Raw genomic sequence first — 27,865 nt, forward strand, 5'->3', positions numbered from 1 at the left:
TATCTCATTTAGGCAAAAAGCTGCGAAGTGCATTTGTTCAGTCTACCTATCTTTAGCTGAGACATTGAAGTCAGTTTTAGGTTCCGGCCCTTGTTCTTGGCTCCACCGCTCGGCCATCATGCCATCTCTTGCCCCGAGACACTGCGGGCTATCTGACGACCGAGATGGGCAATGCCCGGCCTCCTCATGATGGTAAAGTGGTCGCCGGGAATCACTTTGCACACAATGTGAGCTCCTGGCAGCAAGTCTTTCCAGCCGTTCGGACCTTTGTCCACCCGCGGGTCCATGATCCAGTCTTGTGCGGCGTTCGCGCCGATAGTGCCCGTCTGCTTCCGTCGGTATTGGTCCTGTACCGCCTCGCCAACAGTTTCCCACACGCCATCACGCGCCCACAACACCGTGACCGACTGTGGCACAGCCCAGTGCGGAACTGGAGCCGGAATGTATTGCTTGAGTGAGTTTACAGACCCAGCAAAATGATCCCGGACGCCTTCTCGCATCTTGTTGGCCCGTCCCTTGAGTCCATCAAACGCACCGATGGTGTCAAGAAGGTCAATTGTTTCCGCAGGCAGTGGTGGCAATGACTTGGGACACGGTGCGTCGATCAATACCAAGCTGGCCACCTTTTCATTATGACGAAGAGCAAGTTGCGAAGATACTTCGAAGGCATAAGAACCGCCGATGGACCAGCCGCCCAGGTGGTAGGGACCACGGGGCTGTATCTTTTGGATCTGGCTTATGTATGCGCTAGCCACGTCCTGGAGCGATAGGGTAAAGTCCTCGGGATTGCTCAGAAAGGGGCTGTTGAGGCCGTAGACGGCGCCCTTGAGACCCATCGGCGGCAATCCGACATAACTGCTGGCACTGCCTGAACCGTCTGGCAGCAGAAACAGGGCTGGGGCGCCAAGACCCGGACTTCCCTGCAGCAGGATGGCCTCTGCTTGATAGGACGCTGCGCTGCCCTCCTTGGAGATACACAGCGATGCTGCTTGGGCGACGGCTTGAGCGAGTTCCTGCGGCGACGTGTGCGACTGCCCGCCCAAGACTTTCTGAATGTCACCGATCGTTTGGTGGTCGAGAAGGAAGCTGGAAGGTAGGATGCGGCCCGTCTGAGACTTGATGGTGCCAAGAATTGACAGAGATAGAAGGCTGTCGACGCCCAAATCAGCCAGCGGCGTGTCATTCTCAATCTCGGATGGATCTACACCCACTTCGGCGGCAATGATTTTGCGAAATAGCTCTGTGGACTGGCCGTCGGCAGAGTCCGAGTTGGGTGTCTGGCCAAAGCTGCTAACCGGCGTATACGCCTGCCTGGGCGACTCATTGCTGCTGGCACCGCTATCGTCGTCGTCATCGTCATCGTCATTGTCGTTATTGCCGAGGTCTGACGGAGGAGCCGTGGACCACGAGGGGCCACTGGCGTCTCCGTTGCCGGAGGGCGATGTATTTTCCAAAGACCCGGTGCTACACTCTTCAGCAAAGTAGCTGCGGAGTTGGCTGACGCCAAGGTACTCTGTGAACAACGTTGCCGGCAGCTGGCGGCCGAGAAGAGCGCTGAGCTTGGCAGTGATGCTGATGGCCAGCAAGCTGTCCACGCCGAGATCAGCAAACCAAGCATCATCTGTGAGCTCGGACACGTCGATGCCCACTTCGGATGCGACGACGTCGAGAATCTCAGTGAAAACAGCGGCACTTGCTTGAGGAGGCGCTGCTGTCTTCGGCGTTGGCTTTGCCGCGGTCTTACCACGTGGAACAGTTGGCCGTGAAACCTGCTGTACGGCTGGCTGGTTTGTGGCTGCCTGGTCGTTTCCGGAGGGTAAAAGATATGGCAGGATTGAACGCTTGACACGCTGGAACTTGAGATCCTCGCACACGGCGACAACGTCACCACCGTCGAAAAAGTACACATCGCCTGACAGGACGCCACGACTCCCAGGCTCCTCCTGCATGCGGACGTAGCTTTGATACGACTTTTCTGCTGACAGTTGACCGACAACTTTCAGACTGCCCCAGCCGTGCGAAATAAAGACTGAGTCGGCCGGTGTTGTGTCGGCACCGTTGAGGATGAAGCCGGACAAGTGAGCAAGGCCATCGATCCAGTAGGGGCTCAGCGTAAAGGTACCGTCCTCTGCCTCGCTGGTCAGAAACTGCACCTTGGCGGCTGCCTCGAGCTCGTGGCTGTCCATGTACACCTCTTCAAGGCCTTGGTACTTGGGCGCATAGTCGACAAACGCCGCGAAGAGCTTGTACACCATGGGCCGCAGCAGCTTGTGGGCCTGACCACGGCCGGACGCCTCGACGAGCTGGGCCATGCGCGACCGGACCAGATAGGCATTGCGCCTCCACGCAGACTGCCATGCGGAGCCGTCGCCGAACACGACCTCGCAGTGGGCATGCTCGACCTCGACGCCCTCGGGACCGTCTTGACTGCTGAACGTGACAGACACTGTGTTGGCTGACATGTCCCATTTTGCAGCCGTGTGAATGACCTGCTTTGTCTCGCCAGGCTGCACGAGGAGCGGCTTATGGATGCCCATGTTGTGCACGTCCATGCACATCTCGGGGTCAATGGATGAGAAGGACCTGGCGCTGTTGGCTTGTGATAGGCGGCGGATGTACACGGCGGCAGTGAGTGCCATGTCGCCCAAAATGGAACTGGGACAGAGTCCGGCCCCGTTGACCAGATGACCGCGGAGCGCCTTGTTGAGCTTAGGCTCGATGGCATCCGTGGCGAATGTGACGGCAATCCCGGCATCACCAATGGTTTGCGACACGATGCAATGGATGCCAGTGGTCGCCTTGAACTGTGGATAGGAAGGCGCCGCTGGTGCAGGTGCTGGCCCGGGGTGTGGCCCAGCGGATGCACTGCTGGTGGCGTCGACCGAATCGCCTTTTCGAAGTGCCCAGTCACCGCGATACTGGATCCAGTAGTTCTTGAGGTCAAAGGCATACGTGGGCAGCTCGAGAAGGCGCAGCGACGATTCATAGGCAGCATGGTACTCTTGCCAGTCAATGTCGATGCCAGCCTCGTAGATGAGAGCAACAGCCTGCGAGACCACCTTCCAGTCACTCTCGCCACGCTTGAGAGAGGGCAAAAGCACAGACGACTTGTTGTTACCGACTGTCGCCAAAGTGGAGCGGGCAAGACCGATGCAGACGGGGCTGGGTCCGATCTCGACCCAGACAGCCTGCGCTGCCTGGAGGGACGAGTCTGCAAGCAGAGACCGCAGGGCATCCTCAAACTGTACGCGGTCGCGCATCTGGCGCACGAGGTAGGTATTGTCGATGGGGCTTGGCGAGGCGTCTACAGCCGGAAGCAACGTCCCAAGCAAAGTTGACGCAAAGGGGATCGAAGGCGCAGAGTAGTGCGCCTTGGCCGTGAAGATGGAAAAGTCGTCAATAACGGCGTCCATTTGAGCGGAGTGGAAGGCAAACTGGACGTCCAGCAAAGTCGTCTTGCACGAAACTACTTTTTGAAGTTCGGCGACCTCAACCGCGGGCCCACTAATGACGGTGGCCGATGGGCCGTTGGCACAGGCAATCTCGCAGTGACCAAAGCCGGATGAGCTCAGCAACAGGGACTCGGCTTCCGCGACACCACACGCCATGGCAAGCATCGACTGGGTTCCCGGCTGGCAGTTGGCGAGCATGAGGCGTGCCCGGTGGCCAACGAGACACAGGCAATCGCTGAGAGAGAGGACGCCCGCAGTGCAAAGAGCAGCATACTCGCCGAGGCTGTGGCCTATGACAGCTGCCGGGGCGACACCGAGCGACTTCCACAGGGCAGCCAAGGAGAGTTCGATGGAGACAATGGCCAGCTGGACCTGAACGGGCGGGGCACTGTCCAAGGCGTCGTCGCCAGCGACCAGGGGCAGGAAGGATTCAAAGCCATGGCCAACAGCAATACGGTCACAGTCCAGCATGGTCTCACGGAAGGTAGGCTGTGTCGCAAAGAGCTCCGAGGCCATTTCAGCGTACTGCGAACCCTGCCCGGTGAAGCAGAAGATGACGGACGGGGCCGACGAAGACTTGGAGGGCACCTTGGTAGCAGCCGGCGCTGCAGCACCAGCCGACTCAAGGCTGCGGATGAGGCCGTCTAACGACGACGCGACATGCATCTGCCGGAGACCATGGTGCATGCGACGAGCCGTGGTGGTGTAGGCCAGATCCTCGAGGCGGACAGTGGAGGCTGCGTCGCTGCGCAAGTAGTCAAGGAGTCGCTGGGTGTTTCCGGCCAGAGCCGTCGCTGTGCGTCCAGAAACAGCAACAACATGATGCGAACGCGGATCGCGTTTTGCTGTGGCGTCCTCGAGTCGAAGCGGCGCATCCTCCAGAACGATGCTCGTGTTGCCACCGGCCGCGTCAAAGTTGTTGATCAGCACGCGGCGCTTGCCGTCACCACCAGCGCGCGGCACGAACGGCGTGGTCTGAAAGGCAATGTGGGTGTTGAGGTCCTTCAGGTGGGCCAATTTTGGGTTCATGCGGCCCTTGATGCCGACGTGCGGTGGGATGGTGTTGTGGCGCATCATCAGCAGCACCTTGATGAGCGACGTGGCCCCGCTGGCGGCCTCGCCGTGGCCTAGGTTGGGCTTGACGGTGCCGACGTACAGTGGCTCGGCGGGGCCGCGGTTGCGCGCGAGCACGCTGGTCACGGACTTGGACTCGGTGGCGTCGCCGGCTTGCGTGCCTGTGCCGTGCAGCTCGGCGTAGTCAATGTGGTTGGGCTGCAGGCCTGCCCGGTCAAGGGTCGCCTGGAACAGGCGCTCCTGGGTGGCCGCGTGCGGATGCGTGATGGAGATGGCCTCGGCCGAGTGGTTGGTCACGGCGGAGCGGATGACGCCCAGAACGTTGTCGTTGTCGGCGACGGCGTCGGCGAGCCGCTTCAACACAACCACGGCCACGCCGTCGGCGCGCACGTAGCCGTCTGCATCCGCATCAAACGTCTTGCAGCCGCCTGTCTTGGACAAGAAACTGCCTCGGCTCAGGCCGGCAAAAAAGTCGGACGTGGTCAGCAGGTTGACGCCGCCGGCGACGGCCGTGTCGCAGTCGCGGGCCAGCAGCGCCGTGCAGGCCAGCTGGATGGACGCGGCGCTCGACGAGCAGGCGGTATCGACCGAGTAGCTGGGGCCCTCCCAGCCAAAGTGGTAGTTGAGCCGGCCCGGTCCGAACGCGCGGATGCCGCCTGTGATAAAGTACGTGTCGACGTCCTGGCCGGCGTTGACCTCGCGGTAGTCGTCACCCGTCTGGCCGACAAACGAGCCGATGCGGCGGGCCGCTGTCGACGGCGTCCGTCCGGGAGCGTAGCCGGCCATCTCGAGAGCCTCATACGTGGTAAGCAGCAGAAGACGCTGGCCCGGGTCGGTCTGGGCGGCCTCGCGCGGGGACATGCTGAAGAGGCGCGTGTCAAAGAAGCCCGGGCGGTCGATAAACACACCATACGGTGTGAGGGTCGTGTTGCGGCGCTGGCCGGTGGGGTCGCAGTGGGTGTTGACGTCGAAGCGGTCCGGCCGGATCGGCTCGTGCAGGTCGCGGCCTTGCTCGAGTACCTGCCAGAACTCTTCTAGAGTCTCGCTGCCGGGCAGCCGGCTGGCCATGCCGACAATGGCAATGGCGTTGTCGCCCGGCGGCGGGGGCCAGGCAGCTCCCGACGGAGAGGGAGCCGATGTGGAGGTGGGCAGCGTTGATGACGGATCGGCCTCGGTGTGGATGGTGATACCTTGGGCTGTCAGACACCGTGCAATGGCCTTGGCCGAGTTGATGGGCCCAAAGGAGACCAGTGTCACGCTGGTCGTCTTGTCGGTGACCGCCAGGCTAGCCAGGCTCTGCATGGCGGCGCCGAGATCGATGGGTGTCTGGAAAATGTCGTGGATGACGTCGGCAAGGAGGTCGGCCATGGCCGTACTGGTGTACTGCGGGCGATCTGCGCGGGCGGCCAAGAGTGTGACGTCCGGTCGCAAGGAGCGGCGCAGGAAGGCGGACGAGGCGTCTTTGGGGACGACCTTGTCGAGGATGTGTTTTGCAGACAACGGCGGCAGGTGCTCGGCATGGAATGCGGCGGCAATGGGAAGCGGAATGCGCTTGGTGCCTTGAAAAACGGCAGGCTCCGTTGCAAAGAGAGCCGCGGTTGTTGACGGCGGGCCGCTCAATGTGATGACTGACGATGAGGTGGAGGACGCCGACGAAATGTACACCCGGCGGTCGGCGGCCAGCACGCGCTTTTGATTGAAATCGGCCAGTGCTGCATCGATGGCAGCGCGGTCGGCCGTGATGTTGGTCACGAGTGTGGCCCAGGCTGCGGTGGTGGTCGAGGAGGCGCCGGCCGTGTCGTCGAGGCGGGCCGTGCGGTGTACGCCTTCGTAGCCAACATGAAACGCGAGCACGACCATATGGTCGGCAATGGCCAGCACATCGGCCACGCTGTCCGAACAAGCAACGGCAACGGCGGCCAGGAGGCCCGTGCAGGTGCCCAATATGGCCGTGTCCGCCAAGCGGCGGGGATTCTTTTCGAGGTCGCTGCGGGCACAGTTAACGGTTAACAGAAACCCAGAGGGAGATAGAGAGGGCAAAGGGGACCTACACAATGACGTGCCCGAGTTGGGCCATGCACAGAAGAGCTGCCGACAGGGCCGGGCTGATCTTGCGGAGGAGCGTGCCTCCTGAGATGCCTCCTGGGATGCCTCCTGGGATGCCTCCCGAGACACCGTCGCTGGCTGGACTGGCGGCCCATCGGGCCAGCTCCAGCGGCGACGTAAACGAGGCCGGGCACTGGCGACGATCCGCGGCCGGCAGACGCGCAATGGCTGCCCGCAGACGGTCCGTACTCTTGTCAAAAAACTGGCGCAGGGCCGCACTGTACAGAGTATGGGCATTGAGGGACTCGATGGAGGGCAGGACCTCGGCGGTCTGATCGCCAAAGAGGAGTGTGGTGGTCATGGTGGTGGTGTTGTGGGTGACGAGAGGTCGTGTGTTGTGGTGTTGTGGAGTGACGAAACAAATGGTTTGACGGGGAGTTTGTTAGTCGCGCTGCCGTCTCTATCTTTGTTTGGTCTTGGCGAGAACGACAACGGGAGAAAATTCTACAGACGGACTTCAATATTAACCAGTATGAACGCAGACGGCGGTATGCACGACGATATATAAGACTACATCTGTCAAGTCAAATCAACACACAGCATGACACCTCTTCTCAACAAATCTCAACAAATGTCGGCCACTGGAAAAGCGATGCACTACGAGACGAAACGGGAAATCAACGAGCGATCAGACGTCTCTTTTTGGCCAAAAGCGCAAAGTACTGCACGGTAAGCGTGCTCTTGAAAGGGGCAAGAGATGCTTCCATGCGGATGGCGTAGCAAATGGCCCGAATGCTGTTGGATGTCGTGATCCGGAGATTCATTTTTGCAATTGTGACACAGGAGGCTAATGTCGATAAGCAGATGGAAAGACGAGAGAACACAAATATAGCTACTACCTCGCGGCTCTGTGACGAGCCGACGCTCAGCAAGACACAATACCCAGGGCAGATGACTCTTGGATGTAAGACGGATGGCCGCAGCCTGCTACGACGTAGCACCGGCGATGCCAATAGTACGGTAGAGGGAAAACGTACATGTATGGCGTAAGGCTGTGACGCGAAGCTGGGCAGCACGGGGCGGGTGTGTCCAATGGAGAAGGATATGGATGAGACGGGCGTGGCCAATAGCAAAACTGACCCTGGGAATGGACAATCAAAAGGGACATAAACAGATGGCCAGATTTGGGAAGAATACGTGGTTTCACAGAACGGCTACTTGGGACGGTGACCGTACGACAGTCGTGCCGTTGGATTGTGGCCGAGTCGTCCAACGGGCCGAGGAAAACGTGTACAACATGCCATCTACACTGGCCACAGAAAGGAAGTCTGATGCCATGTGCGAGGAGGCAACGCATGGTGCACGCCCGCCCTACACATTATGCCGTGCTTCCTAGGAAGCATTACTTGCGATACATGCAAAACACGCCGTACATGTAAGAAATGCACAGACTTTGGCGGTGCTGTGCGACGGTGAGTTATTACAGTTCTGGGGCTTGGGCTGCTGCTGGAGAGACGGGAAACGAACGGGCCTTAACTGCCCAATTAGGCAATTTCGGGCCCCTGCGTGTAAGTCGAATTGTTGTCCGACAAAATCAACGTCTCGTCGACAACGTAAGACGGGAGTCATCTCCACAGGGCTGAGCTGACGCTGTTTTTTTCTTTTTTCTTTTCCCTCTATGTCATTCAAGTTGCACGTATGGAAGACACCGATTTGGCCGCTTACGGTTTACTTTCTAGAGTTGCGATAAGTACAAGTCGCCATGTTCATAGCACCCTGCATTCCCCTTTCGGAAGGTACCACACGCCTACGCACAGCCGGACTCCCTGCACCTTCCCTCAACCACCCAGCCACCGAGCTTGACGCCCCCCCGCCCGGCGTGGGCCGCCAACCCGTCCGTGGCCTGCTCTGCTCTTTCCCCGTTTGGCAGATGCGGCAGTGTGCTCCTGGCCCGTCTCTTTCCCCTTTTGGCACTTGTAAACAGGCAGACAAAATGGTGTCTATACGACGTGTCTATACGACGTGTCTATACGACGTGTCTATACGACGTGCATTTGTCACTTGCATGTGTAGATCCTCAGCTGGTATTAGCAGCATGTCACCGATTTCGTATCCTCTCAAAGCCATTTGTCACCATCCGTGCCTTTACGCAGATTGTCGTCAGCCGTGGCCAGTCCCGAATCTATTCTTAGACGTCGATCGGGGCCACCGGCGTCGGCGAACAAAAGCGAAACTCTGTACAATACGGATGGCTTGTCTTCATCATATAATAGACCACACCACACATCTGACACTTCTTCGTTGTGGACGAGCCACATGGTCCGCTACACAAAGCGCGCTGTCATTCTTCCACGTATCTGCTGCATCCCTCACATTCGGACCCTCTCATTGCTTCTACTACTTGTCGTCATCATGGGTTCCACCGAGCATCTAGCCCTCCTTCAATACACGGGCATTCCCATTTCCCTCGTCATTCTTGGCCTCTCCTTCCTTGTTTTTGCCGCGTGGCTCGTCCGCCGTGACCGTCGCCTTGCCCACATCCCTGGACCAGCTTGGTGTCGCTTCACGGATGTCCCCCGACTTCGCTGGGCCTGGTCCGAGCGCATCCATGAAACCCATATCGCGCTGCATCGCCGCTACGGCGACCTTGTCCGCGTGGGCCCGCACTGTGTCAGCATCGGCACGCCACGCGCCATCCAGGCCGTCTATGGCACGGGCGCCAACCTGCCGAAAGGCGACTTTTACAAGGTGTTGCAGCCGCTGGCCCACGGTCGTGTTGTGCAGGGCCTCTTCAACACGCAGGACGAGGCGCTGCACCGGGCCCTGAAGCGGCCGATTGCGGGCATCTACTCGATGACAAACCTCGTGTCGTTTGAGCCGTACGTCGATACGACCATTGCAGCTCTCCTCCGACAGCTCGAGGCCCGGTCCGCGGCCGGGACGGGGACGGGGACGGTCGACCTCGGCGCGTGGCTGCAGTTCTTTGCGTTTGATGTCATGGGCGAGATTACCTTTAGTCGCCGCTTCGGGTTTCTCGACACGGGCCGCGATGTCGACAGCATGATCCGTGACATTTACCGCTTCTTTGCGTACGGCTCGGCCGTCGGCCAGATGCCGCTGCTGGACCGGCTGTGGGCCAAGAACCGGCTGGTGAACTGGCTCCTGCCGGCCAAGAACTCGAGCGTCGTGGCGTTTGCCCAGGCGCGGGCCCAGGAGAGGGAGGCCGTCGTCGAAAAGGACGAGGGTGACTCGTACAACAGCCGCGACTTTATGTCGCGGTTTCTCGAGACGCGCCGCAAGGATCCCAGCATCCCGCCCCACTTCCTGACCGCCTGGACGACGTCCAACGTGCAGGCCGGCAGCGACACGACGGCCATTCTGCTCCGCGCCATTGTCCATTTCCTGTTGACCAGCCCGGCCTCCCTCCAGAAGCTCAGGGCCGAGCTCGACAGCGCCCGCCAAGCGGGCCACTTGGGCGCCGCCTCTACGAACGGCATCGTCTCCTGGAAAGAAAGCCGCGACCTGCCCTACCTCGACGCCTGCATCAAGGAGGCCGGCCGGCTGCACTCGCCCGTCGGGCTGGCCATGGAGCGGGTTGTCTCGTCGGCCAAGGGAATCGAGGTCTGCGGCGCCCATCTGCCAAAAGGCACCGTCGTCGGCCTCAATCCCTGGGTCGTCCACCGCGACCCGCGCATCTTTGGCGACGACGCCGACGCGTGGAACCCTGACCGCTGGATGCGGCCGAAAGACGAGACCCGGGCGGCCATGGAGCGGTCCCTGTTGACGGTGAGTCCACAGCCAAGGAAAGGAAAAACGACCTCTGCGCAAACCATATACTGACGTGCTGTTTGCAGTTTGGCGCGGGCCATCGCACATGCCTGGGCAAGAACATCTCCTACCTCGAGATCTACAAGCTGATTCCCACGTTGTTTGCCAAATACGATGTACGTATGGAGTAGAGGGAGGCGCCTTCTTTGTCCAATGTGTTCAGCGCTAACCAGCAGATCACCTTTGCTACTCCCGACGAGTGGAAGCTCGTCAACCACTGGCTCGTCTTCCAGCAGGGGCTCAACGTCCGCATCCGTGTCAGAGACGACAAGCAGATAGGGGACGAAAAGATGCTGGCGTAGTATAAGGGAGCATAGAATCCATCGCAAACAATAGTGGAATAGATAGTGGATAGGACAAAATAGTTGATAGGACGGATTAAAATCAAATGTTCCGTTGCTGCCCCGTCTTCTCTCCGGTCATCGCCGACACTTGGACCTGTTCAGGACGACGTCACCACCAAATCCGTCCCCGACTCGTCCACCTTGCACAGCGCCTGCTCCGTCGTGTAGCTCGCCGTCGCGGCGTCAAACTTGGTCGTCTTGCCGTCCATGCGGTCGCCCTCGGAGACCGTAAAGTGGATGGGCTCAAACGCGGCAAAGAAGTCGCCGGGGCCGGCCTTTACGGGGACCAAGTCCTCGACGAGCCACGCGACAGACTGGCCGCACATGGAGGACGCCGTGGGGACGTCCTTGTCGAAGAATTGGTCGGTGCGGTTGAGGTTGGACCAGTTGCTGACGTTGGCAGATTCGTTAGCATGGGAAAACGAGCAAAGTCTCTTGGACAACTCCCTCTCCCTCGAACTCTCCCCTACTCACATGTTGACAATGTCGTCCTGCACAATCGACACGCGCACGCGCACGCTCTCCCCCGCCGCCACGCTCGCAATCTTGACCGCGTACACCTTGCCGCTGAACTCGACAAACGGCACGTGCTGCTGCGTCCCGTTCTCGAACACCGTCGCGTAGATGCCCGCCCGCACCAGCTCGGGGCACGCGAAGCCGTCCACGCCCGTCGACACGGCAATGCGCGGCGTCACCGCCGGGTCGCGCGTCCAGTTGAACGCGGGGCGCGCCGCCACCTTGGGCGCCGCAAACACGGCCGTCGCCGCAATGTACATGGGCGCGTCGCCCTCGACGCTCTGGAAGGCGCCGCACGTGGTCGTGTTGCTGTTGTGCGTGCCGGCGTGGGGCGCTGCGGCGGTCGTGGCGTCGGCGTCGGAGGATGGCGGCGGCGCCACATCGTACTGCCGCCACGAGCGGACAATCTCTGGGGCCAGCAGCTCGAGCTCGTCGGCGGCAAAGGTGGAGCGGGCGGCAGGCGCTGCCGTGGCAAGGCCGACAGCAGTGGCCAGTGTGGCCGCGATGGAGAGGAGGACGGATTTCATGATGACCGTGATCGATGGCGTGAGAAAGGGCGGAGGAGTTGTCAGAAAAGTAAATCAAAGAAAAAGGAAATTCGTGGCAGCTATACATCAAAAGGAGAGGGATGACGCTGGGTATAATACGCGGACGGATAAAGCAAGACAAGGATGAGTCGACTGGAGACGACAAACTCTCCCCACAAACGACTTTGACGGGATATACAGATGGGTACGGACAGACGGCCCTCTCGGCTTCAACGAGACGAGATAGATGAAGTGGTGGGGGAAAGACAAAAGGAGGAGGATCCAAGAGACGCGGCACTCGGCCGGCAGAGGCTCACGAGGGTCCAGGGGCTCTCTGACATCGGAATCCATGAATGGCCGTGGCCCGATGGGAATCTAAATACACTTTACATATGCTTGGCCTCGCCAAGGCCGGGGCTTTAACCCGAGAGGGGGAGGAGAGCGATGGACGGTGAAGTCGAGAAGTCGACTTGAACAGGACAGAGCTGGCATCGAGTAAGTATATGAGAAAACAGCGGCTAGATAGACGTAGTATGATGATTTGTAGGACAAGTTCCCCAGCACTGTTGGCTTACCATCTGCTGTAGTCATTTCCATGATATAAAGATGGCATATCTACGGACTCTCGTCTTACATCATGTACCGTCCTCGTGGTCGGGGAGGTCTTGAGAGTAGCGGAGCTTTTTGTATTGCTTCCGTTTAGGTTATATAGAGAATACTACGTGGCGGTGGTCTAGATGCGCCTTCCATTGTAACGTGCAACTTTGTCAGGAATTGACCAGCCAGAGTGTAGTGGTTGCATGTGTTTGTGTTTTGTGTTCTGTGTTCTTTTTTTCTTTTCTGTCTCTCTCCAGCTGTTTATATTATTAAAAATAAATCAGTGGAAAGCAAAACCAAATACGAAATAGTTTCAAGGCAAATAATCCACGAATAATTTACGACAGCTGAAAACGCGGAGAACATAAAACAAAGATACAAAAAGGAACAATCTCTGCCTTTGTAGTCAACGAACCAACGGGCTTAAAGAAGTCCGAGACTGACTGCCGGCAGATCGTTCTGTCCTTTCGGGCGGAGATTTTTCCCAGTGCGAGGCCACGCGTGAGTTTACCCAACGGGAGATGGTAGCAAGGAAAAGGGCACAGGGTAAAGAATAAGGTGAATGAAGGCTAAAGAAGGCTAAACAAGGGCGTAGACGAAAGCACAATGTATGGCTGCGGCTGCTCGCTGCTCACGAGGGGCTGTCTCTTCTTTACCCGGGCACTATGGATCTGCACAAAAGGACCGGCATCGTCCGTCCAGTCGGCAGTGGATACGTGACGATTGTGTCGTGCCATGAAATTTCGTTGTTCTTGATTTCGTTGCATTTCATTGTACTTCTAGCCGTTCAGAATGCATCATATATCGTCACCTTGGCCCTCCTGCCCTAGTTCGCCCCGTTGATGATGGCCAGCAGCTCGTCGGGGTCCTTGGGCGCGGTGGTCAGGTTGTCACTGCCGGTCTTGGTGATGACGAGGTTGTCCTCGATGCGGACGCCGCCGACGTCCCAGTACTTGTCGAGAACGGCCTCGTCAATGTACTTGGCGTGGACGGGATCCTTGAGGAAGGGGCGGATCATGAATTCAAAAAAGTAAATCTGCGAGATGGGAGTCAGTCGTGTCATCCACGGACGGAACACGGAAGAGAAAAAAAGGGGACAGGGGACGTACACCGGGCTCGACGGTAATGACGCTGCCGGCGGGCAGGGTGCCGCGCACGCGCAGGTAGCGGAAGAGGGCGTCCTCGTCGGCGTAGTTGGCGTGGCCGCCGGTGTCGTGGGTGTCCATGCCGAGGTAGTGGCCGAGGCCGTGGGGAAAAAAGGCGACGCTGGTGCGGTCGCGCAGGATGGCGTCCTTGTCGCCCTTGAGAATGCCGAGGGCCAGCAGGCCGTCAATGGCCACCTTGTGCGCGTGCACGTGGACGTCGTCCCAGCGCACGCCCTCCTTGAGGAGGGCGATGCACTCGAGCTGCATGCGCAGCACAATGTCGTAGACGGCGCGCGACTCGGTCGAGAAGCGGCCGGCAATGGGGAACGTGCGCGTGATGTCGGCGGCGTAGCACTGGTACTCGGCGCCGGCGTCCAGCAGCAGGTTGAGCTTGTTGGCCAGGGGCTGGTCGTTGTGGATGTAGTGCAGCGTGGCGGCGGCGCGGCCGCTGGCGACGATGCTGTGGTAGGCCTGGTTGCGGCAGCCGTGGCCGACGCAGTGGCCGAGGAAGACGCCCTCGAGCTCCTGCTCGTTGCGGGCCTTGCCCACCTGCGCGAGCACGGCGCGGTGGCCCGCGCTCGAGACGTCGTTGGCCTTGGCCATCAGGGCCAGCTCGTACGGCGACTTGACGACGCGGCACTCGTCAATGGCCTCCCGCAGGAGCGCAAAGTCCGTCGCGTCGAACCCGAGGAACGTCGTCTGGTCCGACACCTGGCCGTCCAGGGCAAACACCACGCTCTTGCTGCCCGCCGCACGACCCTTCGCCTTGGCCGCCAGCGTCGCGTTCACGTCCGCCACGTACTTGACCTCGTCCACGTCCCACTGGGCCAGCGCCTCCTCCGCGCTCACCGGCAGGCCCGACCAGACCACCGCCTCCGGGTCGATGGGCGGGATGAAGAGCGTCGACGTTTCCGTCGCCAGGTCGTACACGTAGTACGAGTCCGCCAGCGGGCAGCCCGTCAGGTAGTAAAAGGGCCGCCGCTGCCGGAACGGCTCGGGCTCGTCGTTGTCTTCGAGCAGCTTGGTCGCGCGGCTCTCGAGGTACAGCACGCCGTTCTGGGCGGCCCCGTCGCCGTTGTCCGGCCGCTTGCTCCGGATGTACTCGGCGACGCGCTTGGCGTGCGCCTTGGCCGGGTACTTGCCCTTGAGGACAGACTCGTAGGCGGGCGTGTTCGTCATGGCGGTGGGCGGGGGGAGTTGCATGGGTGTCGAGGTCGACAAGGGGCGTGACGATGATGTTCGAATAGCTGTTCGAAGAGCCGTTGGGGTAGAGGCGATCGTGGAAAGTCGTTGCACAGGAAAGCGATTCGCAAAAGCTGTGATGCGGATGGTGGTGATGCTCGAAGACGCGCGAGGCAGTCGATGTGGGAGGCGCATGGAAAGGAAGAGGAAAACAGCGAGGAGGGATGAATACGAGGTGAACGAGGATAGAGGATAGATTGTGCGATCGCGGGGACCGATAGTATGTTACAATTGGCAAATGATAAATGGTCCAGGGGGGAATGGATGTTGGAGCGACTGCCGTCAGCCGGAAAGTAACTTTGTTCTGTACTTGCCCAGTTCAGAGCTCAAGCTCGAAGAGGAAGGTGCCCCGCCTGGTCGTTTACACACGGCTTTCTGTTGCGTGACGGGAAGGTGCAGCAGGCGCAGTGGGGTAAAAATGGTAAAATGGGGGGCAGATGCCGAAACAGGTAGTTGGACACGACAGCGACTGTTGGGCGGGACCCAAATGCTTTGCAGTGGACGGTTACAGGGGACGGTTATAGGGGACAGTTACAGTGGACGGTTACAGCGGACGGCGATGGGCTTGGAGCGGATTTGACTCTAGGAAATCGACTTGGAGATGGGGCCGGCTTGGCTTCTAGAAGACGAGTGTGGACTGAACAGCAAAGAAACTTTACCGCGCAAGAGTCAAACTGTGAAAGCCTTTTCCATTACCGCTCTGAAACAAAATCATTTCACTGAGCGGCGAACAGAAGCTGCGACACTTGACGGCTTAGCTACTACAAGCAACTCTTCAACAAAGAGTCGAAACAAAGAGACCGGGACGTCGGACCCTTGAATATACATCACATCGGGCGAGAAGACATGTGCTACGGTGGCATGCTACGATCGTAGAGACGGCTGGTCTTCACTGCATGGCAGACGGAAACACAGGTGCTCTGTGCTACTCTGCATCCCGACAATGGTCGTGGCATAGTTGTAGTATGTATATATAAGATATGCACTGTCGTGCTCGTCATGATTTCGTGACATTCGTAATACTTGGGTGTCCTCGCTTGGCCCGCTGGCCCGCTGGCTCGCTGGCTCGCTAGCTCACCACCACTTTGCGCCGCTGCGTCACATTCACGTTCAGCGAGTCCATCGAGGCCATCACCGCCGCCGTGCCGTCCTGGTCCAGCGACCCCACCGCCCGCCCGCTCTTCATCAGCATCCAGTGCTGCCGCATGTCCTCGACGCACACCGACAGCTCGAACCCGGCCAGGAAACAAAAGTTGATCTCCAGGCGCGCCAGCTCCGCTTCGGTGACGCCGCCGACGCGCGCCATCTTGGTGTGCGCATAGCTCAGGTCCTCCAGCGCCTTCATGGCCACGCGCAGACCCGCCAGCAGCAGGCGGTGCGCGTTGCGACGGGTGACGGCAATGGCCTTTTCGGACACGGCCAGCCGGTAGATGTAGTAGCTGGTCGCGAGGTAGACGCCTGTGCTCATCGGGCAGAAGCGGTGCAGGCGCAGCAGGTACTCGGAAATCCCAATGGGCGGCGTCTTCTTGCTGTAGAACTTGCGCGTAATGGCCGAGTGCTGCACGTTGAGCGGCTGCGAGTTGGCGCCGATGACAATGTACGGCTCGGCGGGCGGCACGACCAGGATCGGCACGCCGCTGCTGCTGACTTGCGCCGTTCCTGACGCGTGCCCACCATGCGGCGACTGAGATGTCGCCCGCAGGTGAACTCCGTCAATCTCCATCTCCATCTGCGTCTGCATCGGCCTGGCCGGCGGTGGTGTCGGTGGTAACCTGGACCGCGACGGTGTCGAGGGTTGTGAGGTTGCTGTCTTGCTTGTGTCGTCGTCGCCGTCGTCGCGCGGTGGTGTACTCCGGTCGTCGCCGGCGGCGGCAGCCGCTGCAGCATCTGCCCCTCTCTCCATGTGTTCGCGCTCTCGCTCGCACTCGCGTTCGCATTCACACTGCTCCGCCGCCTTGCGTTTCCGGTCCTCCCGCTCGGCCTTTTCGGCCGTCTCTGCCTGCTCGCGCAGCCGCGCCAGACTGTTCTCGCTCAGCGTCCGCACAATGACCTCCTTCTCTGCCTGCATGCTGCGCATGTTGGTCGGCGTCTTCGCGTCGTCGTCCAACGGCGGTGGTGTCGGTGGAATGTCGCCGGTAAGCCGGACGAGTGCCTCAACGCCCGCGCCCAGCATCTGCAGCGCGGCCAGTGGCGTCACATGAAAGATGTCGTCGGTCAGGGAAGCGAGGCGCGGCGACGGCGCATCGCTGCTCGGGTCGTTGTGCGACGAGGAAAGCAGACTGGGGTCGTCGGCCGGCACAGGTGGCGGTGGAGGCGAGTCGGGCGTGGAGCCAGAGCCCTGGCTCTGGTTGCGCTGGTCGTCGTCCGCCATGACGTGTGAGGATGAGATGGTGGTCAGGTATGGGTAGGAGCGAAGATCAATGCCAAAAAGTACATCGAGGTATAGGTAGGCTTCTGAGGATGATTTCGCGTATGCAGCGTGTCGTATACATGCAAAGTACGGTCCTCGGTATGGAATGCGCGCAATGCAGTGCAACGTGCGAGGTATGTCGTCTTGCACAGATAAGCAGCGATCGTCCTGCTTCACATGTCGCGCGCCGGCGCGATTGTTTTACAATCGATGGTGAGACCCTGTGTGGAATACCGTCTGGGCGAACGACTGATGAAGGGCCGGAATGTCCCCTGGCGTCGTGATATCCCTGAACTGTTCCTGGCCTGTTCCTGGGCGGTCCTTGGGTTTTACGGCGGGATGGCGAGATGGCGAGATGGGTGCGTTCAGTGCGGAAAAGAGACCGAGAAAATCGGCCGAAAGCTGGAGATGGGATACAATCGACCAGGAACACCGAAAGCGTGCCGCATGAAATGAATGATATTGGTCGTGGGATGCGCTCGCACGTGCTTTGGTGATTTGAGGCGAGGGAGCGATTCGGACCGAGATTGAAAGAAACGGGTCGAAAGCGCGTGTAGGCACGAACGTGACAATGTAATATTGGAGAGTTGACGAGAAGAACAGAGACGTCGGAGAGATCAGGTCAGGATGTAACCAAAAAGAAAAGAAATTAAGAAAGGAAAATGGAGAGGAAAGTGAACAAAAGTCAGAAACAGCCAAGAGTTGAGAGTGGCCTCGTGCGAAAGGTGATCCGACTAGAGACATCTGCCAAAATTAAATCATTTAACGGCGAATTCTTTTTCGTCATGGAGGGCGTCAGCAGGCGCCGGCGACCTCATCAAATGGAGAAAAGCGAAAAGCGAAAAGAGTGAAGAGAAAAGAGAAAAGAGAAACGAGGGTGTAGGAGAGCCGCAACGCAGAGCCGGCGGTTAGGCGGGATTAGCGGGGCCTGTGGGCGGGTCATGCGGGTTGGGCAGCGCTGGTCTAGAGCTGGGAGGTGCAAGACGATGCCACGAGACGGTTCTTCAGAGGCAAAAGCCGCCACAAAGGCCCCTAGGCCCCCAAACGAGCCAAGAGTGGACAGAGGACAGAGCAGGGTGGACCACTGGGCCATTCAAACTCCACTGCCGCAAGTGCACTGTCCCTGCAACGAAAGACGGGGTCCGACAAGGAGGCCTGGCACTTCCACTCTTAGAGGGGCCTGAAACTGAGACAGCAAACAAAGGGCGTCGGAAAGGGACCCGAAAGGGTCAAGGAAGCGTCCAGTGGCCTGGTCAGCACTGTTCTGCGATTCTTCAGTGGAGCCAGACACTGCGCTAGTGGGGACGCCAACCTCGGTCGGGCAGCCTGGATCTGGTTTTGGTGGTTTGCGGTGTGGTTTCGTTGTCTAGTGTCTTTCTTTGTCGACGCCTTTGTTCGTTCGTGATAACGACTGGGAAATAGGAAAATGGTGGAAGAAGAGAAAAAGGCTACGGATGACCAACGAGAATAAGAAAGTAGGGGAGCATTACAGTTTAGAAGAGCCGAGACGGCGAAAGGAAAGAACAATGCAACGGTGCGTCATGGAAAGAAAACAGAGGTCGGTCGTTCGTGGAAGGCGCAATGTACAGCAAGTCTGAATACAGCAGGAAGTTCCAACAAATTCAGAGCTGGGAAGGAAAGGGCGAGAGGTGTTCTACGTGGCAGGAGCGTTTGGTGGTTTTCTATGGCCTTTCTTTCCTTCCCATTTCTTTTTGCTTTTCACGATCCCACTCCTTCTTCCACGCATTCCCAAAAAGGGGCGGCAACAGCCACACACCCAAACATAAAGGCCATCATGTTTTTGCAGGCGTTTTCTGTGCCTACGCACACATTTTAAATACCACTCACCCATCACAGCCTCACCGCCTCTCCTGCATGCCGTCTGCTGCCCGTCTGCCCGTGGGCTGCATCGTGAACGGTAGACAAACCGAATCGAGACGCCAAGTCGTTGCAGCCTCCGAAGTGAGTCTCATGGGCGGCTGTTTTCATGGCAGAGTGTACGAATTAAATACGACAGTAACAACCGCCTGCTCTGTTGAAGGCTGCCGCACCAATGTCGGTGGTTGGCTCTGGGCGTCGCGCCTCCCCCACGTTCTCCCCAGTGCCACCCCAGTTTTGTTTGCAACCCTGCTCCAAATCCGCTCCAGCCGAGCTGTCATGTTGTGGAGGACGAGGGGGATACATGGCAACGTCCTGTTCTGTGCAGCTACCCAGAGAGCCAGACTCTATGGCAACGTTCAGTTGTAGTCGCTGGCCGTGGAGCATGCTTTGTCGAGTTTGTGCTCTGCCGTGCACGTATTCTGCGTGACATATTACTTATGTTTTACGACAGGGCGTCTACTGAGTCGAGGAACCCATGGCAGACCATATTTCTTTCGTCAGGGTCTCTTTCAGGGTCCTCGCGAGTGACCCACTGGACACCATTCCGGCCCGTGTGCCGCCATCGTTCCCTATCGTACCGTGCACGGCTTGCCTTTTCAGGATAGCCTTTGGGGCGGCACTGCATTGGCAACGAGACTGTGCCGTCTACTGTTCCCCCACGTTTCTGGTCGTGCGTTTTGACAATATCGTAAAGGCGTTTGATTGTGGTAATGCAACCGACTCATGAGGCCGACGTCGCTGCAGCCGTTTCACACGGATTGACATGTCGATTTTGGGCCGGGAACGTACTACATTGTCGACCAGAGCAAGAGGTATGCTAGTTTGCCAGGGGCGCGAATACATTGGCAGCTTTCAAAGTATCGTGAATGCAAGATATCAAAAAGTCATGTCTCATTATTATGAAGTATATCCACTTGTACTGTCCAAACGCCGGATCCGCAACGAACAATACGCGGCCCTCGTCTATGCGCCGACTGTCGGCTCGACATCGTACTCTACGTCCGTCCGGATGACGTACTTGGCGCCCTTGCGCACACCCGTGCCCTCGTGCAGGAGCGCGCCCCGGGTCTCGCCGTGCGGGAAGATCGCCACAGCGCCCATCACGGGACGCACCGGGTACGCATTCAGCGTGCCCTCCGCGGCGCCCGGCAAAAAGAACGTCGTCTCGCCGCCCTCAAACTCGTCGTTGAGGTAGACCAAGAACGTAAAGAGCGAGCTCTGCTTTTGGCCGTCGGGCGAGTCGTCGTACACGTACGTCCGGTCCGGCCGGACGCCCGAGGGCGGCCATGCGCCGTCAATGTGGCAGCGGTACTCTGCGCCGGGCACGTAGCGGTACACCCGGAAGCGCCGGTTGATGCCCCGCGCCACGCGCCCGCCGAGGACCGCCGGCACAAACCGCGCAATGCGGGACCACAGCCGATCGTGGAACGGCGCGTCGACGACCCAGTAAAAGTTGTGCGCCAGGATGCTGACATCGCCGTCCGCGCGGACGGGCGCATCCGGCAAAAAGCCGACGGACTCGCCGGCGGCAATGATGGCCTTGCACTCGTCGGGTGTGAGGACGTCCGTGGCGACGCCGAGGCGCGGCACGGTGGGATGCGGGTGGTAGGCGATGGAGGCAGGCGCGTCGGGGGCCAGTGGCACGGCGCCCGGAGCCGACGTGTAGACAACGGCAGGGTGGTGGTTCGGGGGTTTGCGCTGTGCTCCATCGGTGGTCTCGATCACGGGCAGGGCGTCTGGGAGGGAGTCGGCGCTGGGTGCATGTGTGAGGATCGACTTGTCCAGGACAGTTGCGTAGACTTGTTCACGGGCCCCCGCCGGCCGAAGGTCCCAAATGTCCTGAACGTGGATGGCTGGTGTGCCGGCAGGGACTGTGGCGTAGCGACGAAGAGCCTCCGGGTTGAGATCGACGGGGCCCGTCGCACGGAGAATGGCATCGACCACCAACAGGCGTTCCTTGTCTTCGGGCGAGCGCTCTGTGGCCGCGACCTGTCTGTCGTCGGGGGATGTGGACGTGGACAGGCCGCTGATCACGTCAAGATCGCGGACCCAGCGGCAGAGCGCACCGAGTTTCAGCTCGTCGCCGCGGAGGCGCATCTCGGCCAGCAGCACGCGGGCGTCCATGTACTTGCCGTCGGCCAGCGCCGCCGAGATGCGCGCCGTCAGGTTGGTACCGGCCGCATTGACGCCGGTCGTGCACGCCTGCCGAAAGTCATGGACGGCACCGCGCAATTCTCTGCACTGCTTCGACTTGATGAGGGAGGGGTGCGCCGCCAGTTCTCGCAGCGTCTCAACCGTGATCTCGAGCTCCTCTGTCGATGTCACAGACTGCAAACTTGTTGGTTCCGGGGGTGAGTCGCTTGGTGGGGAGATGGGGCGGGCGACTTTGGACATTTTCTGACCAGACTGCCCCTGGGCCTGGGCCTGGGCCTGGGCCTTTCGTTTTCGTGATGCTGCCTTTGCGGTCATGTTGTGCCTGCTGACGCGCGATGTCGACGACAGTATTATGTCGTATGTGATCCGCAAATTGAAATTTAAAAGTCATCTGTCAATGCACGTGATAGATACAGTGCAATATAACGTGCAAAAGGAACCCACACTGTATCCCAATAAGTTCTTATCAACACCTTATCGCCCCTGGATTGGCAATGCGGGGAAAGTACCGCTTGCAGTGGGCAATGCCGGTGATAAGCGGCCCATAAACATTCAATTCCACAATAAATTGGCCGGCAGGAATCTGACGACAAGGATTTGTCCGGACCATCTCCATGACAAACGCCTGCAAGCTCCGGAGCCTCGCGACAATGCGGCACAAAACCCGGGGATTGATGCATACGTAAATGTAGAGCGCGACGCGGCGTTCATTTTAGGCTACTCCTGCCGAATTCTATGGATGGGCGCGTCTGAAAAGGGCAACGGCGTCTGTTACGCGCGTCTTATCACAACGGTCGCAGTTGCCCCATTTTGGCGTCTTGGATTGTGCAAAGAACCGCAGGATGCAGCTTCCGCTTCTGGTAACGACCAAGGATGCAGTGCCTCTTGTGACAAAGACAAACTCCACCAGGAGGAAGCTGCGACCTGCGAAGTACACGTTGCTCATGTGAGCACTTCTGTCGTGTCGTTCTTTGAATTTTGATTGGCTGGCTGGGGGACTTTATATAGGAAGCTGCGACCGATATGTTTGAACATGGCTCTTTCTACTTGCACAACAACTTTTTTGGCCGGATGACTTGTGATTTTCGACGTTGTTCAAAATTGCCTCCTTTCTAACGAGTCAACCTCACATTGTCACGGCCAAACAAAGTTGGAGAACGTCACCCGAGTCAGTTCAACGCCAGCATTCCCTCACACCTTACCAGATTTGGCGTCGTGTTGTCGCGGAGAAGCAAGTTGTTATTTCCATAACGGGCATTCCTGCCATTTAAGTATCTGTTTCCAAATCCTATCATTCCTTCGCGTCGTCGCTTTATATATCCCTCGTCCCCGTCATCGGTACGTCAACCTATCACGTTTCATACACACACTGTCCCCAGCTTGCCATGCCACTGCCGACTCCTCCCCCGCTTTTGGGCTTCCCACATTGCCGCGCTGTTCGCATAGGTTGCGTAGCGGCTTCAAGCGGCTCCCGGCGATGGCTGGCCACAAGTAGCTCGCGTCTGGCAGGTGCCCGGCTGCATCGCGCCGGCATATCGCCGCTGGGCCGGGGCGGGCTGGCCTCGTTCGCAACTCGTGGTTTTGGCTCCGCCCGCTCCATTGCCTATATATCATCTAATGCAAACAATTCGGGTGCGCTGAAGACGGACACCAGCAACGCAGCATCGATCCAAACCACTCGCCCGCCGCTGCCATCACAGGTTTTTTCTGCTGCTGCCAACCAGACCCGCGCCGCAAGCACATCCGGCAGGGCCACTTCGAGCGCGTCAAACTTTCCCAATCCCAACATGTACACGGCGTCGTTTGCCTTTTTCGAGGCGCTGTGGGAGGCGGGTGTGACGCACTGCTTCGTCAACCTGGGCTCGGACCACCCCAGCATCATCGAGGCCATGGTGCAGGGCCAGCGGGAGAAGAAGGACAGGTTCCCCAAGATGATTACTTGTCCAAACGAGGTGAGCGCCCCCGAGCGAGGCTCAGGTTCTATTGTCATGTGTCATTTGTTGGCTCTCTTCTAACCCCAACAGATGGTTGCCATGTCCATGGCGGACGGCTATGCGCGCCTGACGGGCAAGCCGCAGTGCGTCATTGTGCATGTGGATGTCGGCACGCAGGGCCTGGGTGCGGCGGTGCACAATGCCAGCACGGGGCGGGCGCCCGTTCTTGTGTTTGCGGGCATCAGCCCGTTCACGATCGAGGGCGAGATGCGCGGCTCGCGCACCGAGTACATTCATTGGATCCAGGACGTGCCGGACCAGAAGCAGATCCTGGGCCAGTACTGCCGCTACGCCGCGGAGATCAAGACGGGCCGCAACGTCAAGCAGATGGTCAACCGCGCGCTCACGTTTTCCAAGTCGCAGCCCACGGGGCCGGTGTACCTCTGCGGTGCGCGCGAGGTCATGGAGGAGGAGATCACGCCGTACCACCTGAAGCAGGAGGACTGGACGCCGGTGCAGCTGGGCGGACTGCCGCTGTCGGCCGTGCACGACATGGCCACGGCGTTGGCGGGTGCCAAGGAGCCGCTGCTGATTACGGGCTACGCGGGGCGCAACCACGGCGTGGCGCCGGCTCTGGTGGAGCTGGCCGATGCGGTGCCGAAGCTCCGCGTGCTCGACACGGGCGGCAGCGACATGTGCTTCCCTGCGGACCACCCGGCGTGGCTGGGCCTCCGATTCGGAGCGCACGACGCCATCCGCACGGCCGACGTGATTGTTGTCGTGGACTGCGACGTGCCGTGGATCAACACGCTCTGCCAGCCCAAGGAGGACGCGCGGGTGTTCCACATTGACTGCGATCCGCTCAAGAAGATGATGCCAGTGTTCTACATTGCGGCGGAGCAGCGGTTCCAGGCGGACTCGCTGCTGAGCATCCAGCAGCTCAACGACCATTTCAAGACTCGCCCGGTGGCGGACGCCACCGGCCACGACGAGCGCGTCGCCGTGCACAAGGCGCTGCTGGCCAAGATCGACGCGGCGGCCCAGCCACAGGCCGACGGCGGGTTCGGCGTGGGCCACTTGACCAAGACGCTGCGCGCGACGTGCCCGTCGGACACGATCTGGGCGATCGAGGCCGTGACGAGCACGGGCTTTGTGCACGAGAACCTGCGGCCGACGCAGCCGGGCCAGTGGATCAACTGCGGCGGCGGCGGACTGGGCTGGTCGGGCGGCGGTGCGCTGGGCATCAAGCTGGCGACGGACTACGAGCACGGCGGCACGAACAAGGGCAGGTTTGTTTGCCAGATTGTGGGCGACGGCACCTTTTTGTTTTCGGTGCCGGGCAGCGTCTACTGGATCTCGAAACGCTACAACATTCCGGTGTTGACGATTGTTCTCAACAATAAGGGTAAGTTAGGCCCGCCTTCCCTCTCCTTCCCTCCTCTGTCCTCCCCAATCCAGTCAATACTGACAATGCAACAGGGTGGAACGCCCCCCGTCGGTCGCTGCTGCTGGTGCACCCCGACGGCCTGGGCTCGCAGGCGACCAACGAAGAAATCAACATTGAGTTCAGCCCGTCGCCCGACTACGGCGGCATTGCCAAGGCGGCCGCGGCGGGCGATCTGTTTACGGCGCGCGTGGACCAGTCGGCCGAGCTGGAGAGCGTGCTGAAGCAGGCGATTGCGTCGGTGCAGAGCGGCACGAGCGCGGTGGTGGACTGCAAGGTGGCCATGGGGTGTTAGGTGTGGGGTGTTGTCATAGAACGGAGTAGACAGGATGCGATGCGTAAGGGTGCCTCATAGTACCGAGTTGACATGAATGGGATGTTTAGAGTTCATTTCTCGTCGCCTGTCCGTGCAATGTGCCAGACTCTATGCTGTTGGGTCCTCTTTTCGCAAGCACCATGGTAAAACGGACCAGGGCGTGCGCCCGTCTCTTCCGATCTATCCACGACTCGTCATGGCACATGGCAATGTCCGATGGGTCGATAGGACCCGGTCGATAGGACCCAGCAGGTTCAACGAGTCGCGATCGTTGTGAGGCGTGTATCCTTTAACGTTCCATTGGATGTGTCCCCCGCGGACTTGGAGGTGGTTTCTTCGCCGGAGCGGACCCCAACTCCCAACTTAGCCTCCTCGTGGTCTATTTATGGATAAAGACAACAATGTGGAGAAGCAGAGCCGTGCACGGGCGGATATATTCGATCGGAGTGACATTTGGAGACTCCGATTGAGTGGACGGAAGATTACCAGTTCCGTCGACTTTTGCCGTCAAAAAAGGGTAGAAACGGGAAATGTGGCTCGTCCCAACAGCCATCCGACCGAACGGCGCCAGGGTGCCGAGCTGGAGATTGGGTAGAGACAGACTTTACCACAATCGGCCTTGGGCTGTGTAATGGATGTTGAGGCGGTCTTTGGATAAAAGCTGTTTGTTGACGTATCTGCTGGACTGCGGGGAGCACCATCTGCGTACCAAATGAAGGAAGAAATAATGCGGTTACGAAATGCGTTGCGTTAATGAAAACGACAAATGAAGACAACATTCGCTCCGCCGAGGACGTACGGAACGACGGCGTAAGGGACGAGGGGAGAGGGGAAGCGAAAAAGGGAAAGAATACGCTCGATATTTAATTCCCTTGGCATCCTCTGGTTAAGTATCGCCTTTCCCTCTGGTCCTCCTTGTTCAGCGTCCTTTCCCGCTGTTGACCAATTCAGTCCCCCTTTTCTTTTATCTTCTTCTTTTTTTCTTGCCTGTCTCGAACCGTCATCATGCACACCACACTTGTGCTCGGCCTCGTGTCGACACTGGCCGCGGTCGCCAGCGGCCAGGGCCTCAGCAAGGTCAACGACTTCAACGCCGGGCCGACGAAGCTGGGCATGTACGTGTACGTGCCCAAGACGCTCGCGAAGCCGGCGCCGATCCTGGTGGCGATCCACCACTGCCAGGGCTCGGCGCAGGGCTACTCGACGGAGACGCACTACCAGCCGCTGGCGGACAAGCACGGCTTCGTCATCATCTACCCCAACTCAAAGTCGAGCGGCGGCTGCTTCGACGTGGCGTCGACGGCGTCGCTGACGCACGACGGCGGCGGCGACAGCCAGACGGTGGCCAACATGGTCAAGTACGTGATCCAAAAGTACGGCGGCGACGCCAACCGCACGTTTGTGACGGGCTCGTCGTCGGGCGCCATGATGACCAACGTCATGGTGGGCGCGTACCCGGAGGTGTTCCAGGCCGGCAGCGTGTACTCGGGCGTGCCCGACGGCTGCTTCTTCGTGCAGGGCGCGACGGCCACGGAGGACCCGCCGGGCTGGGCCAACGCCTGCGCCAACGGGCAGCTCACCAAGACGGCGGCGCAGTGGGGCGACCTGACGCGGTCGTACTACAAGGGCTACACGGGGCCGCGGCCGCGCATGCAGATCTGGCACGGCACGGCCGACAACACGCTGCACTACCCCAACTACCAGGAGACGCTCAAGCAGTGGTCCAACGTGCTGGGGCTGTCGGACCCCAAGACGGCCGCCAACACGCCGCAGAGCGGCTACACGCAGACCATCTACGGCGCGGGCACGTCGACGACGGCGCAGCTGGTCGGCTACAGCGGACAGGGCGTCGGCCACACGGTGCCGGTGCACGAGTCGATGGACATTGCCTTTTTTGGCCTGGACAAGTGAGAGGTGTGTGGTGGTGGTGTGGACGTGGAATTGTTGGTGGTTCCGGCCGGCTGGTGTCTACACAAGTTGCCGTCAAAAGTGCCGTTTGTTTGTACATAACCGTATTCTCTTCTTTTATTTCAATATGGTGAAAATGATCCAAGATTGGCAAGGTTGGAAGGCCAAAATACATGTGCAGTTCAAGTAAGCCTTGCGAGAACTATTGCATTTATATTATTTTATTTTGTCGTTTATTTTGTTGTTTTATTTCAAAAGGTATTCACTGGTAAATCTATGAAAACTGGCTTCCAATATGCATTCCCCCAACTCGCTGTTTAATATATGCCACACAGTGCATCCGATGTACAATCCAGGTCCTGTCCGTCTCCTTCGATTAGACAGTCGGAGTGGACTTGTTGTCGCTGCTGTTTCTGTTTGACCAGGGCGGCGCAGCAAGCACCAGTTTGACCGTCATGGCCGTCGTCGCCGCAAACAGCAGCCATTCCAGTCCGCCAAAGACGGCCGCGGCCGTGATGCTGCCGCAGCCGTGACCGTCGCGGAGCGGACAGGCGTTGGTGCCAATGTTTACGGCGACGGCAACAAAGCCCGCGAGCCACGACAACAGGGCCACGGCCTCGACAGCCACGAGGACGTAGCCGATGATGCGATGTTGAGCAAAGTAGACGGCGGCGACGACGAGGACGAGGACGCCCAGAACGGTCCAGCCGGCACAGAAAAGAAGGAAGCCCCAGGCGCTGGGGACGCCGACGTAGTCTGTAAAGTCGCCAAACGCAAAGTGGTCGTGGACAGTATGACCGCGGAAGGCATGGACTGCTGGCCGTGTTAGACTGGAGGCGAAGACACGAAGACAAAACAATGATTAAAAGAATAGGGAGGCTCTCTTACCATATCCGTCTGTTCCCAGGACGACAATGGCAAACACGACCTGAAGTGACCGCAGGACTATATTCACTGTCCGACTGGCAGCAATGTTGGCGAGCATGATGACGGGGTGCTGTGTGCCGGACGGTGTTGTTTGAAAGATGTATGGAAGAGAAGAGTGCG

At 59.2% G+C, this 27,865-nt stretch overlaps 9 protein-coding genes across 9 annotated transcripts; 3 read left to right on the plus strand and 6 right to left on the minus strand.

The window, feature by feature from the left end:
• Nucleotides 1–116: 116 nt before the first annotated feature.
• On the minus strand, nucleotides 117–6,933 carry SPBR_00009 (uncharacterized protein; the record flags this gene model as incomplete). Its single annotated transcript, XM_040758330.1, has 2 exons — nucleotides 117–6,513; nucleotides 6,578–6,933. 2 exons carry the CDS (start codon nucleotides 6,931–6,933, stop codon nucleotides 117–119), a joined length of 6,753 nt encoding a protein of 2,250 aa, XP_040618529.1.
• Nucleotides 6,934–8,984: 2,051 nt separating this feature from the next.
• On the plus strand, nucleotides 8,985–10,702 carry SPBR_00454 (Cytochrome P450 family protein; the record flags this gene model as incomplete). Its single annotated transcript, XM_040758773.1, has 3 exons — nucleotides 8,985–10,358; nucleotides 10,427–10,516; nucleotides 10,577–10,702. The coding sequence occupies 3 exons, from the start codon at nucleotides 8,985–8,987 to the stop codon at nucleotides 10,700–10,702; spliced, it is 1,590 nt and encodes a 529-aa protein (XP_040618530.1).
• A 140-nt stretch (nucleotides 10,703–10,842) lies between these two features.
• SPBR_00880 (uncharacterized protein) lies at nucleotides 10,843–11,787 on the minus strand (the record flags this gene model as incomplete). Its single annotated transcript, XM_040759199.1, has 2 exons — nucleotides 10,843–11,134; nucleotides 11,219–11,787. The coding sequence occupies 2 exons, from the start codon at nucleotides 11,785–11,787 to the stop codon at nucleotides 10,843–10,845; spliced, it is 861 nt and encodes a 286-aa protein (XP_040618531.1).
• Nucleotides 11,788–13,210: 1,423 nt separating this feature from the next.
• Nucleotides 13,211–14,732, minus strand: SPBR_00543 (Xaa-Pro dipeptidase; the record flags this gene model as incomplete). Its single annotated transcript, XM_040758862.1, has 2 exons — nucleotides 13,211–13,420; nucleotides 13,494–14,732. The coding sequence occupies 2 exons, from the start codon at nucleotides 14,730–14,732 to the stop codon at nucleotides 13,211–13,213; spliced, it is 1,449 nt and encodes a 482-aa protein (XP_040618532.1).
• Nucleotides 14,733–15,840: 1,108 nt separating this feature from the next.
• SPBR_00665 (cyclin-dependent protein kinase complex component) lies at nucleotides 15,841–17,142 on the minus strand (the record flags this gene model as incomplete). Its single annotated transcript, XM_040758984.1, has 1 exon — nucleotides 15,841–17,142. The coding sequence occupies one exon, from the start codon at nucleotides 17,140–17,142 to the stop codon at nucleotides 15,841–15,843; it is 1,302 nt and encodes a 433-aa protein (XP_040618533.1).
• A 2,883-nt stretch (nucleotides 17,143–20,025) lies between these two features.
• Nucleotides 20,026–21,531, minus strand: SPBR_00556 (prolyl 4-hydroxylase; the record flags this gene model as incomplete). Its single annotated transcript, XM_040758875.1, has 1 exon — nucleotides 20,026–21,531. The coding sequence occupies one exon, from the start codon at nucleotides 21,529–21,531 to the stop codon at nucleotides 20,026–20,028; it is 1,506 nt and encodes a 501-aa protein (XP_040618534.1).
• Nucleotides 21,532–22,601: 1,070 nt separating this feature from the next.
• Nucleotides 22,602–24,889, plus strand: SPBR_00278 (thiamine pyrophosphate enzyme; the record flags this gene model as incomplete). The annotated part of the gene is made up of 3 exons (XM_040758597.1): nucleotides 22,602–23,168; nucleotides 23,241–24,555; nucleotides 24,630–24,889. 3 exons carry the CDS (start codon nucleotides 22,602–22,604, stop codon nucleotides 24,887–24,889), a joined length of 2,142 nt encoding a protein of 713 aa, XP_040618535.1.
• A 1,026-nt stretch (nucleotides 24,890–25,915) lies between these two features.
• SPBR_00910 (acetylxylan esterase) lies at nucleotides 25,916–26,821 on the plus strand (the record flags this gene model as incomplete). The annotated part of the gene is made up of 1 exon (XM_040759229.1): nucleotides 25,916–26,821. The coding sequence occupies one exon, from the start codon at nucleotides 25,916–25,918 to the stop codon at nucleotides 26,819–26,821; it is 906 nt and encodes a 301-aa protein (XP_040618536.1).
• Nucleotides 26,822–27,194: 373 nt separating this feature from the next.
• SPBR_01032 (uncharacterized protein) lies at nucleotides 27,195–27,803 on the minus strand (the record flags this gene model as incomplete). Its single annotated transcript, XM_040759351.1, has 2 exons — nucleotides 27,195–27,631; nucleotides 27,707–27,803. 2 exons carry the CDS (start codon nucleotides 27,801–27,803, stop codon nucleotides 27,195–27,197), a joined length of 534 nt encoding a protein of 177 aa, XP_040618537.1.
• Nucleotides 27,804–27,865: the final 62 nt, after the last annotated feature.

Source organism: Sporothrix brasiliensis (assembly GCF_000820605.1).
Source record: "Sporothrix brasiliensis 5110 chromosome Unknown Cont19, whole genome shotgun sequence".
NCBI lineage: Eukaryota > Fungi > Ascomycota > Sordariomycetes > Ophiostomatales > Ophiostomataceae > Sporothrix > Sporothrix brasiliensis.